This window comes from Notamacropus eugenii, chromosome 1 (assembly GCF_028372415.1).
Source record: "Notamacropus eugenii isolate mMacEug1 chromosome 1, mMacEug1.pri_v2, whole genome shotgun sequence".
Classification (NCBI taxonomy): domain Eukaryota; kingdom Metazoa; phylum Chordata; class Mammalia; order Diprotodontia; family Macropodidae; genus Notamacropus; species Notamacropus eugenii.
This window is the reverse complement of record NC_092872.1, coordinates 74,049,737-74,062,173: the sequence shown is the minus strand read 5'-3', so window position 1 is coordinate 74,062,173 and position 12,437 is coordinate 74,049,737. Positions and strand designations below refer to the sequence as shown.

The window sequence follows — 12,437 nt, the reverse complement described above, 5'->3', positions numbered from 1 at the left end:
TCTTTCTATGTGTACTGTATATTTTCATGGGAAAATATGTGGGGGGCTTGTTATATATTGATCTTACTGTACCATCTATGTAAATGACTTTCTTAAGAACTTATTAAGTCTGTTGGCTGATTGTTAATAAGTGACACACTAGTGGGGGTTCATGACCTCTAGATGAAGCAGTAGTCAGCCATGGAGTTATTGGTAGAACCCAGGTTAGCATTTGCCCAATCTGGAAGTGTGAGTCCAAATGTAGGGAGCAGCCTAGAGGGGGTGCAGCAAGGAAAGGATTAAATGGAGTTGGGAGAGACATATTGGGAAATGATTTTTACATTGTGGAATAGAAACAAAAAATATATCAATAAACCTTTTTTATTTTTTTCTGATTAGAAACTTCCATTTACCAGAGAACACAATAATTATCATTTGCCTCTATGGCCATCACAAATTGGAGTCATATGCAAGAACTCATAGTAATGAAGCTCCAGGGATAGTGAAGGAGAACAGTAAAAAGTAAATAATTAATTTGAGAGCTACTTATTGTAGTGTTCTATTGGTATTTAATGAGGTTCTGCTGCCAAATACCCTCATGTGTGATCACAGCCCTATTGAAGCTATAGACAGATAGAAAAGTTATAGTCATACTGATGCTACTTCAAAAAGGGGGGATGGTGACTGGACTTGGATCTCATTGATATAGGGAACTTCTTTTTGAAGAAATGTCCCCCATTGGTACAGGTCAACATCTTCCCTGCAACTTATAATTTTTTTTTTTTTTAGCATGGCAGTCAAGGTTAAGTGACTTGCCCAGGGTCACACAGCTAGTAGGTATAAAGTGTCTGAGACTGAATTTGAACTCAGGTCCTCCTGACTCTAGGGCTGGTGCTCTATACACTGTGCCATCTAGCTGCCTCTGCAATTTGTAATCATAAGACAAATGCCTATGGCACTGAGAAATTAAATGACTTCAGTGCCCTAAGTTACATAGCTAACATGTCATAAGGAGGACTTGAACTCAGGTCTTCCTAGCTCTGAAGTCAGCTCTCTATCCTTTACAGCAGAGGCATCAAACACTTGCCTGCAGAGATCCTTCTGCAGTGTTTAGTGGTTCCTATTGCTATTTGAGTTGGACACCACTGCTCTGGCAGCTAGGTGACTCAGTGGATAGAATGCCAGACCTGGAGTTAGGAAGATTCATCTGGGAAAGTTGCTTAATCCTGTTTGCCTCAGTTTCCTCATCTGTCAAATGAGCTGAAGAAAGAAACAGCAAATCTTTCTAGTATTCTTGCCAGGAAAAATTCAAATGGGGTCACAAAAAGTTGGACATGATTGAAAATGGTTCAACAACCATCACCACCACCACCACTGCTGCACACCACGTTCCCTCTCTTTAAAATTAACAGGGAAAAGAAACTAAATGAGGTATAATGAATTATGAATTGTAACCCTCCACCTTAGCTTCAAATGCACATCAAGAAAGTTCAAAGATAACCATGGAGGATACATAAAGAACAGTTGATGCCATGGAATTCCTTGGTGGCTGGGAAGAGGGAAATAACAAACATATTGTATTAGGTATGCGCTTAATCCAGCCTTTCCTTTAATCATTTCAGAGTGGCATGAAACCCCCATTGGGAAATGTTTGCTGTGTAATATTCACTGTTCTTACTCTCTCTCTCTCTCTCTCTCTCTCTCTCTCTCTGTCTGTCTCTCTCTGTCTCTGTCTCTCTCTCTCTGTCTCCTCACAGCTGAGTTTGGGGATTACGACCCTGATGAACACCCAGACAATTACATCAGTGACTTTGAGATTTTCCCAAAGCAGTCCCACAAGCTGGAAAGGAAAATAATGGAAATACACAGGAATGAACTCAGGTAAAACGGTGTGCTGTCTGTCAGACTTACCTGTGAGAGTGTGCCTCTATGAGGGAGAGCAGGCAGAAATCCTTTTCTGAGAAGCCAGAAGGCTTGGTTGTATCCTTGCAGAGCTCCTGGTGTTGTTTTCACATGGGCCATCAAGGAAGGGGGGGGGGGGTTAGCTATCATTATTAATCATCCCATCTGTCTGTGGTACAGTGTAGAACTACCTTAGGGAACTTGGAGGGTTAGTTGGGAGGATATTTTTCTTGTCTGTTTTTTTCTTCCCAATGGTAACTTGTCAACTACTCTGTTTCCTTGTTTCCTAAAGTAAGATTTATGGTAATATGTATGTATATATTTATATGCATCAGCTCTTCTATTTTTAGCCTCGTGTTGGCACATACTTTTCCTAGGGTGGTGGTTAGAAGGCTTGATACTAAATAGAAATGACTTCCCTATGCCATGGACTTGCCCAGTTGCTTTTGAGACAAGAATTTATTTTATTACTCCATTTTCCTCTTACTGTGATCTTGAAAGGGACTACTGACTGCATTAAAAACAAGGGGAATGTCTTATGGGTAAGCCATCAGAAATGAAATGAGACAGTCCTTGGGATCAGTTCCCAGCTTGGAATTCTCATTTTGTGCCTGTGCTGATGGCTCCTCCATCATCATGACTTGTGTCTAGTGGGAAACAGAGCCGGTGTTTTTAGAAAGTTGCAATGAACATAAATTCTGTTATGGCGGTTTACAGCTGAGAACTCTCAGAGTCAAGATGTTGTCTCATTACTTTGAAGGGAAACAGTCTCATAGGATCGCATAATCTGTAACAAATCAGTGGGTCCCTGAAGAGTTGCCTTAGGCACGTTCACCCTCTTCTGGTCAGTCTGAGAAATAGCATGGCTGCCTTAGGGGAAAAGAACTCCATGTTTCCTTTGGTAGAAAGAAAAACACCCTTCCTGCAGAAAAGGAAAACCCAAGATAGCAAAAAGAAGACATTCCTGCAGAATTTCTAAAAAGGTACAACAAAGACAAGTAAGATATTTCTTCAGATAGTGTCCTGAAAAGGTTCAGACTTTTTAAAAAGAATTTCAAAAATCACCTACAGTTTTTTATGTTTTGGGGTTAGAAGCAATTTGTCACAGAACTGAAACCTCACCATTGAGATATGTAGCTCTCTTCCCAGATATAATGCAGAAAAAGTTATGATTTGCCTGTTGGTTCATTTTAAGGTCATAGGATCATATATCTAGCACTTAGTATAGAATCTAGTACAGGGGTGGCCTTGAGGCTGCAGGTTCCCTAACTTTGATCTTACATATAGTAGGTGCTTAATAAATGTTTATTGGTTGAGGGATAGAACTTGAGAAGACCTCAGAAGCTATCTAGTCTAACACTATCATTTTTCAGATGAGAAAACTGTGTGCCAGGAAGGTTGTGACTTGCCCAGTGCTGTAGAGGTAGTAACCATCAGAAGTGGAATTTGAACTCAGTTGCTCTGACTTCAGAGCCCCTGCTCTTTCCACTGTACCATGCCGTGAACCATCACAGATAGAATCAAAACTCTATTTGATGTTGAGAAATTTAATGACATTAAATTTCATTTTGATTTGAAAAATTTTCCTCTAGCCTGTGGTTCAATATCCATACTCTCACTTTGATATGTGTGAAATCAATATGAAACATGTCAATGGCTTTTGAGACAGAAGATACTGAAAATAAGACTGTGTACCCTTTGGTTTTGGTGCCTCAAAGAGCACAATTCCCTTTCCCTTTGGTACTTGTATCTGCTTAGCACATGAGGCTGTGTTTGAAGCTGGAGGTGCTAATTGGACCTTGTACTTGTCTCTGATTTTGTTGCTGCGTTGCCTGTCATCATTAAACGTAATCTGCAGCATCTAGGAAATATGGGACTGTATCAGCAGGTAGTGTTTCTAAATTGTTGAGCCTAAGTTCGCTGGCTTTGCTTGAAACGTCTATGCTGCAAAACATGTCATCTTATACCTGCCAGACAAAGTCTACCTGAAAAAAGAAATAATTGAGGCTGTGTGTCTCAAATATCATGTAATCCAAAATAGCATGGCATCCTGTTATTACATCATGCTGACATTCTCCTGTCAGTGCATTTCCTTCTGGCAAGAGTAAAGGATGACTGTTAGCTTATGTTTTCACTGGTACTCTTACAATAACAAGAGAAAGTAAAGAAGGCTCCCAGCTTATTGAATGGACCCAGTGGATCAAACTTACGGGAGCACAGTGGCAGGAGTCATGCAGCATGAGTAGGCATGAATGGGTTGAGATTTTCTCCATCATCATTACTATTCATTTGTTTCAGTCACATCCAACTCTTTGTGACCCCATTTGAGGTTTTCTTGGCAAAGATACTAGAGTTGGTTTGTCATTTCCTTCTCTAGCTCATTTGACAGATGAGGAAACTGAGATAAATAGGGTTAACTGAACTGCCCAGGGTCACATAGCTAGTAAGTGTCTGAGATCAGATTTGAACTCAGGTTTTCCCAGCTCTGGGCCCAGAGCTACATAGCTGCCCATCATCATCATATCTGGCATTTATATAGCACTGTAAGGTTTACAAAGTGCCTTACAAATATCTCATTTGATGTTCTGAATAACAACCCTGGGAGATGAGCGCTATTATCATCCCTATTTTACAGATGAGGAGACTGAGGTAGGCAGAGTTTAAGTGACGTGCCCAGATTCAAATAACTAGTAAGCTTGAGGCAGGATTTGAAATCAAGTCTTTCTGACTCCAATTCCAGCACTCGGTCTAGTTTCCTTATCGAAGAGAATCCTTACACTGATGGGATTCCAAATCCACTGGAATAGCTGTGTGCATTTCCCTATTGTACCTTATCTTCTCTCCAATTAGCTATGTGTTTGCTCTGTGCCAGTAGTGTGGAGAATCAGTTTTGGAAGATGAAAATAGGAAAGGAAGCCGGTGATATAAGGAGGCTTTGGCTGGCTCATTGTGTGATGTTTTGGGTTGGAATGGCAACTCTGCTAGTACTAATTGAAACAGCTTGGTGTCCCATGGGCTTGTTGTATGCACAATCTTAAAGACATGGTGAAAATGCTGACAGGCTTATATCAGGAATGTGATTTGCTAACTCAAGAGTGCTGATTGAACCCTTAATTCAGTAGGAATGATAGGTGAGAGCACATGACAGCTTCACAAGCTCTATTTATTTATTGATCCCTCTAAGTTACTCACTAGCCATCCTATTACATGAAGGAGGGGATAATGTGATGGCAATTGAGTTACTATAAGTCTCTTAGAGATGGGTATCTAAAGTTTACCCATCTTTTTGATGGAGAAACAAAAACTAACCTCTGAACTCAGCTTCAATTTTTATCTTAGTCTAGATAGGAGTTGCCAAATAATAACAATTGTCAATGATCAAAGCTGCTTGGGGGTTGGTGGTCATAAAAGGATTATAAATTTAGAGGTGGAACGAATCTCAGAGGGGTGGGGAACCTGCAGCCTTGAGGCCACAGGTGGCCCTCTAGGTCCTCAAGCACTGCCCTTTGATTAGATTGGACAAAGTGGACAAAATTTAAGTTTGGATTCAGTCAAAGGGCCACACTGGAGGACCTAGAAGGCCATATGCAGCCTTGAGGTTGCAGGTTCCCCAACTCTGATCTAGTCCAGCTCCCTTTTTTTATACTGAGGAAACTGAGGATCTGAGAGATTAAATGTATTGTCCATTGTCATAATTAGTGGTGGAGCTAGGATTTGAGTTCCCATCCTTTGATTCTGAATCCAGCCTTTCCATTGCCACATGATATCTCTATGAAAGAGTTAAATCAGGCTGACTTGCCTCCATCTTATTTTCTTCTGTTTATCCTTTTTCTTTTTATCCTTTCTTTCCTCAATAGTTTGTTTTGTTTCTGGCTAGATTCTCTATTCATCTCTGGTCTTTTCACCCATTAAATGGATTTAATTCATTAAATGTCTATTTTTTCCATTGAAGGATTATACTCAGTTTTTGCAAGTATGTTGTTCTCAGTGGCTATAATATTCCTAGGAGTTTTCATTTTGGGATCTCTTTTAGGAAGTGATTAGTAGATTCTTTCAATTTCTATTTTATCCTCTAGATCTAAGATACAGGGGAAGTTTTCCATGATAATTACCAGAAATATGATTTCTGGGCTCTTTTTTTTTTTTTTTTAATTTTTTTTTAATTTTTTAATTTTTTTAATGTTTAACAATCACTGCCATACAATTGCGATTTTATCCCTCCCCACCCACCCCCCACTACCTCCCTCCCTCCCCACGACTGCATACAATTCTGTATAGATTCTACATATACTTTCCTATTGAGTATATTTTCACTATAGTCATGCTATGTAGTCAGACTAAGATAAATGAAAGAATCCGTATAACAAATCAGAACATGATACACAAACAGATACACATACACAAACATGATCTGCTACATTATGTGAGTGACTTCCATATTTCTCTCTCTGAGTGTGGAAGGCATTTTGCCTTGAGGTCCACCATTGGGATTTTTTTTTTTTTTCAGAAGTTCTTGTGTTATTACAAAAATCTAAGTCTACCAGAAAAAACTCTCACACACTGTGGTTGTTGCTGTGCATAAAGTTCTCCTGGTTCTGCTCCTTTCACTCAGCATCAGGTCATATAAGTCCTTCCAGGCCTCTCTGAAGTCTTCTTGTTCATCATTTCTTATGGCACAATAGTACTCCATTACATTCATATACCATAATTTATTCAGCCATTCCCCAATTGATGGACATCCCCTTGACTTCCAGTTTTTGGCAACTACATAGAGTGCTGCTATAAATATTTTTGTACATGTGGGACCCTTTCCCATTTTTATGATCTCTTGGGGATATAGTCCTAGTAGCGATATTGCTGGGTCAAAGGGTATGCACATTTTTGTAGCCCTTTGGGCATAGTTCCAAATTGCTCTCCAGAATGGTTGGATGCGCTCACAGCTCCACCAACAATGAATTAGTGTTCCAACTCTCCCACATCCTCTCCAGCATTTATCATTTTCTTGTTCTGTCATGTTTGCCAATCTTATAGGTGTGATGTGGTACCTCAGAGTTGTTTTGATTTGCATCTCTCTAACCAATAGTGATTTAGAGCATTTTTTCATATGATTATAGATAGCTTTAATTTCTTCCTCTGAAAATTGCCTGTTCATATCCTTTGACCATTTATCAATTGGGGAATGACTTGTATGATTATACATTTGGGTCAGTTCTCTATATATTCTAGAAATGAGGCCTTTATCCCCGAGCTTAGCTGTAAAAATTTTTTCCCAATTTACTACATCCCTCCGGATTTTGGTTGCATTGGGTTTGGTTGTGCAAAAACTTCTCAGTTTAATGTACTCAAAGTTATCCATTTTGCATTTCATAATGCATTCTATCTCTCCTTTAGTAAAGAATTCTTCCCTTCTCCATAGATCTGATAAATACACTATTCCTTGCTTCTCCAGTTTATTCATGGTATCAATCTTTATACCTAAATCATGTACCCATTTGGACTTTATTCTTGTGTACGGTGTCAGGTATGGGTCTATGCCTAATTTCCGCCACACTGTTATCCAGTTTTCCCAGCAATTTTTGTCAAACAATGAGTTCTTATCCCAGAAGCTGGGGTCCTTGGGTTTATCAAACACAAGGTTGCTATATTCCTTGCCTACTGCGTCTTGAGTGCCAAGTATATTCCACTTGTCTACCTCTCTGTTTCTTAGCCAATACCAAGTGGTTTTGATAATTGCTGCTTTATAGTACAGTTTAAGGTCTGGTAGCGCTAGGCCACCTTCCCAAGCATTTCTTTTCATTAGTCCCTTTGATATTCTGGACCTTTTGTTTTTCCAAATGAATTTTGATATTATTTTATCCAGCTCTAGAAAGTAATTGTCTGATAGTTTAATTGGTATGGCACTAAATAAGTATATTAATTTGGGTAGAATTGTCATTTTTATTATATTAGCACGGCCTACCCATGAGCAACTAATGTTTTTCCACTTACTTAAATCTGACTTTATTTGTGCAAAAAGTGTCTTGTAATTGTGTTCATATAGTCCCTGGGTTTGTTTTGGCAGGTAGACTCCTAAGTATTTTATACTGTCTACCCTAACTTTAAATGGGATTTCTCTTTCTATCTCTTGCTGTTGAACTTTGTTGCTAATATATAGGAATGCAGAGGATTTGTGTGGGTTTATTTTGTACCCTGCAACTTTGCCAAAGTTGTTTATTAATTCAAGTAATTTTTTACTTGAATCTCTGGGATTCTCTAGGTAAATCATCATATCATCTGCAAAGAGTGATAACTTAGTTTCTTCTTTGGCTATTCTAATTCCTTGAATATCTTTATCTTGTCTAATTGCTACAGCTAACATTTCTAGTACCATATTGAATAATAGTGGTGATAATGGACAACCTTGTTTCACCCCTGATCTTATTGGGAATGCATCTAGCTTATCCCCATTGCATATAATGCTTGCTGAAGGTTTTAGATAGATACTGCTTATTATTTTATGGAAAGTTCCCTTTATTCCTACGTTCTCCAATGTTTTTAGTAGGAATGGATGTTGTATTTTGTCAAAAGCTTTTTCTGCATCTATTGAGATAATCATGTGGTTTTTGTTAGCTTTGTTGTTGATGTGATCGATAATGCTAATAGTTTTCCTAATATTGAACCAGCCTTGTAGTCCTGGTATGAATCCTACCTGATCATAATGTATTAATCTCGTGATAAGATGCTGTATTCGTTTTGCTAAAATCTTATTTAAAATTTTTGCATCTATATTCATTAGGGAAATTGGTCTATAATTTTCTTTCTCTGTTTTGTCTCTTCCTGGTTTGGGTATCAAAACCATATTTGTATCATAGAAAGAATTTGGGAGGACTCCTTCTTCCCCAATTTTCAAGAATAGTGTATGTAGTATTGGAATTAACTGTTCTTTAAATGTTTGATAGAATTCACTTGTGAATCCATCTGGCCCTGGAGATTTTTTCCTAGGGAGTTCATTGATGGCTTGTTCAATTTCTTTTTCTGAGATGGGGTTGTTTAAGTATTCAACTTCCTCTTCTGTTAATCTGGGCAATTTGTATTTTTTAAAATATTCATCCATCTCGTTTAGATTGTCGAATTTGTGGGCATAAAGTTGGGCAAAGTAGTTTCTAATTATTGTTTTAATTTCCTCCTCATTGGAGGTGAGTTCACCCCTTTCATTTTTAATGTTAGTAATTTGGTTTTCTTCTTTCTTTTTTTTGATCAGATTAACCAAAGGTTTATCAATTTTATTAGTTTTTTCATAAAACCAACTATTGGTTTTATTTATTAATTCAATAGTTTTCTTTATTTCAATTTTATTAATCTCTCCTTTGGTTTTCAGTATTTCTAATTTGGTATTTACTTGGGGATTTTCAATTTGTTCTTTTTCTAGCTTTTTCAACTGCAAGCCTAAGTCATTGATCTCCTCTTTCTCTATTTTATTTATGTAAGCATTCAGAGATATAAAACTTCCCCTAATAACTGCTTTTGCAGTGTCCCATAAGTTTTGGTACGTTGTCTCACTATTGTCATTCTCTTGAATGAAGTTGTTGATTGTTTCTATGATTTCTTCTTTAACCCAATCCTTCTTTAGAATTAGATTATTTAGTTTCCAATTGATTTTTGGTTTCTCTTTCCATGGCCTTTTATTACATGTAATTTTTAATGCATTATGATCTGAAAAGGATGCATTGATTATCTCTACCTTTCTGCACTGGATTGTGAGATTTTTATGTCCTAGTACATGGTCAATTTTTGTAAATGTTCCATGTACCGCTGAGAAAAAGGTATATTCCTTTCTATTCCCATTTAATTTTCTCCAAAGATCTATCATATCTACCTTATCCAGAGTTTTATTTACCTCCTTAACCTCTTTCTTGTTTATTTTAAGGTTGGATTTATCTAGTTCAGAGAGGGGGAGGTTGAGGTCCCCCACTAGTATAGTTTTGCTATCAATTTCTTCCTTCAACTCCCCCAACCTCTCCTCTAAGAATCTGGATGCTATACCACTTGGAGCATACATGTTTAGTAATGATATTGCTTCATTGTCTATGGTGCCTTTTAGTAGGATATAGTTTCCATCCTTATCCCTTTTGATTAGATCTATTTCTGCTTTTGCTTTGTCTGAGATTAGGATTGCTACTCCTGCCTTTCTTACATGAGCTGAAGCACAATATATTCTGCTCCATCCTTTGACCTTTATCCTATGTGTATCCCCCCGTTTCAAATGTGTTTCTTGTAAGCAGCATATTGTTGGATTATGGCTTTTAATCCATTCTGCTATCCGTCTCCGTTTTATGGGAGAGTTCATCCCATTCACATTCACAGTTATGATTACAATCTGTGTATTTCCCTCCACCCTCTTTCCCACCATTTGTTCTTTTAACTCTCCCGTCTCCCTTCCCCTCCTCAATAGTATTCACTTTTCTCCCCCTCCTCCTGCAGCCTTCCCCTCCTTCTTTTAGCCCCCCTCCCTTTTAGTCCCCTTTACTCTTATTGCTTCTTTCCTCCCTTTTAGCCACCCTCCCCTTTCTTCCCCCTTCCCCTCCTACTACCTATAGAGCTAGTTAGGATTATCTGCTTAAGGTTATTGTTCCCTCCTTTGAACAAATCAGATGAGAGTACCTCTCAAACAATGCTCATCTCCCTCCCCTCCTTCCCTCTACTATAGTTTTGTACTTCTTCCTGTGATATAATTTGCCATTTTCTGCTTCCCCCTTTCCACACCTCCTATTACATTCCCTTCTCATACTTAAATCATATTTTTGCCATGACATCATTTACTTTATGCCCGTTCCCTCTACATATATCCCTTTTATCATAATAGCTGCACAGTTCTCAAGATTAACAGGTATCATCTTCCCTTGCAGGGAGGTAAACAGATTGCCCTAATTGAGTTGCAAGTTTTTGTTTTTGTTTTTTCCCCTCTGTTTACCTTTTTATGATTCTCTGGAGACCTGCATTTGAAGATCAAATTGTCTATTGAGTTCTGGTGTTTTGGTCAGGAAGCTCTGGAAATCCCTTATTTCGTTGAATGACTTTCTCCTTGCCTGAAATGTTATGCTGAACTTTGCTGGGTAGTTGATCCTCGGTTGGAGTCCCAACTCCTTTGCCTTACGGAATATTGGGTTCCAATTCTTTCGATCTTTTAATGTAGAAGCTGCAAGGTCCTGTGTGATCCTGACTGTGTGACCTTGATATTTAAATTGTTTCTTTCTGGCTGCTTGTAGTATTTTCTCCTTCACTTGATAGCTCTGGAATTTGGCAACTCTATTTCTTGGGGTTTTGAGTTTGGGATCCCTTTCCGGTGGGGAACGGTGGATTCTTTCGATGGCTATTTTGCCCTCTGAGTCTAGTACTTCTGGGCAGTTTTCCTTGATGATTTCCTGGAAGATATTGTCCAGACTCTTTTCTTCATCATGGGTTTCTGGCAGGCCAATAATTCTTAGATTTTCTCTCCTGGATCTATTTTCCAGGTCAGTTGTTTTTCCAATTAAATATTTTAGATTTTCTTCCATCTTTTCATTCTTTAGATTTTGTTTGACTGACTCTTGTTGCCTCATTGAGTCATTAGTTTCTACTTGCCCAATTCTAATCTTGATCGTATTGTTTTCTTCAGTTAGCTTTCGCATCTCCTTTTCCATCTGGCCAATTTTTCCCTTTAAGGAGCTATTTTCTCCATTTAATTTTTGTACTTCTTTTTCCATTCGACCAATTTTCCCAGTTAGGTTTTGGGTTTCCTTTTCCATCTGATCAATTTTCCCTATTAGGTTTTGAGTTTCCTTTTCCGTTTGATTAACTCTTCCTTTTAGGGAATTATTCTCTCCAGTTAATTTTTGAACTTCCTTTTCCATTTCTTCAATTTTCTTTTTCAGATTGATGTTCTCATCAGTGAATTCTTTTTTTATGGTTTTAAAATCATTGGCCAGTTTTTCTTTTATATCCTTCTTCAGACGTTCCAGGTAATCTAGTTGTGCTTGCGAGAAATTCATAGTCCCATCTGAGGTTTCAGATGGAAGTACAGTCTCAGCTCTGACCTCTTTGGTGTTTGTGTTTTGGTCCTTATCCCCATAGAAAGATTCTATGGTTTTTTCACTTTTCGTCTGCTTTTTCCGATTCATGATGTTGGCTGAGTGTTGTAGCTTTTGGTTCTTTCAGTCAGAAGATACAGATCTTTTAAGTTGAGTTGATGTTTGTCTAGGCTAAAAGCAGGCTTTTTTGTTGTTGTTGTTGTTGTTGTTGTTGTTGTTTCCCAGATCAACCCTGGGTTTAGCTTGATAGGTGTGTGGGAGGTGTGGTCTGGTCTCAGGATATCTCCTCAGCTGGCCTGAGGCAAAGGCAAGGTCCGAGGATGGTGATCCCAGCTTCCCTATTGTCTTCCCTTTTCCCCTGGAGGGCTGGGGCACGCCTAGAGGCTAATGCGTGTTCCCGCCCCTCCTGGGGCTCGTCTCCCGGGCTGAGGCTTGCTTGGGTCTCAGTGCGAATTTTTCTCTGCCCTGGGTCGTCTGTCCCTCCAGATCGCCTCCACCACGGTAGGAAGA

At 38.6% G+C, this 12,437-nt stretch overlaps 1 protein-coding gene across 3 annotated transcripts in view; it reads left to right on the top strand.

The window, feature by feature from the left end:
* The window catches only part of FRMD3 (FERM domain containing 3), a 334,009-nt gene that overhangs the window by 230,817 nt on the left and 90,755 nt on the right, over nucleotides 1-12,437 (top strand). For all 3 annotated transcript variants that reach the window (XM_072605267.1, XM_072605270.1, XM_072605277.1), the window contains one exon: nucleotides 1,737-1,860. In XM_072605267.1, the coding sequence (XP_072461368.1) occupies nucleotides 1,737-1,860 (124 nt within the window). The remainder of the gene's footprint in view (nucleotides 1-1,736; nucleotides 1,861-12,437) is intronic.